The sequence below is a fragment of the Anneissia japonica genome, unplaced genomic scaffold (assembly GCF_011630105.1).
Source record: "Anneissia japonica isolate Jap-2015-1 unplaced genomic scaffold, ASM1163010v1 scaffold288140_len288450_cov173, whole genome shotgun sequence".
Lineage (NCBI taxonomy): Eukaryota > Metazoa > Echinodermata > Crinoidea > Comatulida > Comatulidae > Anneissia > Anneissia japonica.
This window is the reverse complement of record NW_022730127.1, coordinates 1,558-4,168: the sequence shown is the minus strand read 5'-3', so window position 1 is coordinate 4,168 and position 2,611 is coordinate 1,558. Positions and strand designations below refer to the sequence as shown.

The following is a 2,611-nucleotide window of genomic DNA, read 5'->3' as shown; positions in this document are numbered from 1 at the left end:
ATGGCATTACCTTACAGACGCGTGTGAATGCTTTTTATCTCGGTAGGAATAACTCGGGAGATCGCTCGGTTACAATTTGTTACTTTTTGTTAAATTTAACTTCACGTGTGAATCGGGTATTAGAATCAATAGTAATACCAAGGTCACGGTGAAAATATACGACCTCCACATTGGTAAACGGTTTTGCAATTATTGAAGGTCCCTTTAGCTGTCTCTTATACACATCTAGATGTGTATAAGAGACATATATATACATACATATACATATATATATTAAAATATATTTAATATTTCTATTATTGTTCTATTTTTTTCAGTAGACCTATACAATCGAACATCGAATAGACAATTTTAGAAAAGAAAATAAGCAGTGATTGGGGGAGACCAATGGCTGATAAAATCACTGAAAATGTTGCCATGTGATCCGTGTGTCAAGAGAGGTTTAATCCTCTCCAAACTCTTGATTGTCAGCACTCATTTTGCGTGAAATGCATTGGAGACTGTGTGAATTCTAAGGAAGGTTTATTGTCATGTCTGACGTGCCGCAAAATTGAGGTAGGTCTACCAGGTAAAGCACTTCGTGGGTCAACGAACAACATGAACGAGAAATGCAGCACTAATGAAGAGGAAGTTAACTGCCTTTTGTGTAACGAAAATGTGACTGCACGCTGCATGGACTGTTCAAAATTCTTTTGTACAGAATGTGTTGAAAACCATCAGAAAATACCTTCTTGTCAAAGTCATACTGTGATGACCTTAGAGCACTATCAGTCTATGAATTGTTCATGGCCTGTATGTAGGGATTGCACTGTCGTCGTTCACAAACAACATGATATTGAGGACCTGAAAACAGCATTTGAAAATTTAAAAAAAGAAGCTAACACAGTTCTGAGTTACTGTTTAGCTAAAGAGATGGAAATGAAGAAGGGATTTGATCAGCATCTTCAAGATACAGAAGCACAAAATCAGTCTGTGGCCATATGCAAAAAGGATATTGAACGCTTCGCAGACGAACTTCATCAGGTGATTGATAATTCTAAACAGCAGGTATTGGCTAATTTGGATAAACAATCTAAGTCCGCTCTGCAAAATAGTGAGGCTGCAAAAAATGAGAAAGAGGAGAAATTGAGCCAACTGTATGAAGTTTTACAGCTTGTCAAGAGATTAGTTCAAGCCCCTTGCTCTATTGCAGATATGACTGATGCCAGTGAAATTCTAAAAAAGGCTAAACAAATGAGTGGTCAGCGAGAATGTGCAGTGGCCAAAGGAAAATCTCAAACGCAGTCTTTCGAAACAACTGCTAAAAGAGGTGCAGATGGTAACAATTCGGCTATTCCGTTTTGTTTTGAAGAGAGAAAACACCTTAAAAGGTTTCTTTCATCACAAGCTATAGGAACAATTGAATTTAAACAAAACAAGCAACCATGTACGAGCACATCAAAACAATTTAGGGAACGTATTTCGTGTCCGTCCCCATTGTAACTACTCCAGTAGACTTTCTCAACGCTTGGCATAAAATGGTATAGGCCTACATTTGGAAAATCCAAATGCAAGCCACAGTTATAGAACACAATAAATGATTCAGTGGGAGTGTGGGAAAGCGTCATTATAGTTATGCGCCTTAACATACAATGACACTACCTCATAAGAAAATCATTTTCGGTGTATTTCTGCTATAGAGTGATCAGTGACATAAACGAAAAGGTTCCCCAGTGTACCGTACCGTATATGTCACGAGAGGTTGACTCCCAAGTTAACGGTTGTCAGCATTCATTTGCTTTAAGTGCATTACATACTGGATGAATTTGACCAGATAAAGAAACTGCCATGGCTTGGGGGAATAAAATAAATCTTCTGGGTTATAGTCAAATTACTTCATCAGATAAGACAGTCACCTCGGAGGTAGTGGAGCGCACACAGGAGTGCACTGCGTATGCAGCTAAATGAGTTAGGCTCACTCGCCAATGGTTCCTGTGGTGGAAAAAGTCATCTCAGTAAAAATACTATAAACAGCATAGGCCCAGTGTACGCATTTTCTCGTCTGCACTTTAAAGAACCCAGTACATCCTTTGAGAAGAGTAGGGGATTACCTCGGTGTACTGGTTCATTCAGTCCCCTGGCATTTAATTGATATGCACGTAGGATAGTGATTATGTTCACTGATTGGCATATCCTTAGCGCTCGTGCCTAAGGAAATGAAATGAAATGAATGAAATTACACTGCTGTTTTGTTCAGACACGATTCCAAATACCAGAGAACTGTTCATTTGGGACGCTATAAAGATTTTTTTGGACCCTGATATTCTACTACAACAAAGAATGTTCGTCAGACGAAACACCTCAAAGGTTCTGTACTTTGTATGCCAAAGATAAAGCGAATTGCGTTAGTGAATGTTTACTTTTCTTTCATTTCCAGGTTCATTCATATTCATATTCAATCATGTTTTATTCATATTGTTTTTGCAGCGCAAGCACTGAATTGACACAATATTGACAATAAACAAAGAGGCATATATAGAGCAGAAAAACATACATAAACTGTAAAGAGAAAATACAAAGTCTAACTGTGAATTAGATCTAAACTAAACAGTAACAGTAAAATTTAAATTTA

At 37.7% G+C, this 2,611-nt stretch overlaps 1 protein-coding gene across 1 annotated transcript; it reads left to right on the top strand.

The window, feature by feature from the left end:
• Positions 1 to 597: 597 nt before the first annotated feature.
• Positions 598 to 1,482, top strand: LOC117114782 (E3 ubiquitin-protein ligase TRIM33-like). Its single transcript, XM_033258480.1, has one exon. It carries the CDS (start codon positions 598 to 600, stop codon positions 1,480 to 1,482), a length of 885 nt encoding a protein of 294 aa, XP_033114371.1.
• Positions 1,483 to 2,611: the final 1,129 nt, after the last annotated feature.

What these genes read in the sequence shown, in the direction of transcription:
- LOC117114782 (XM_033258480.1), top strand. Translation starts at nt 598, where the DNA reads ATGAACGAGAAATGCAGCACTAATGAAGAGGAAGTTAACTGCCTTTTG.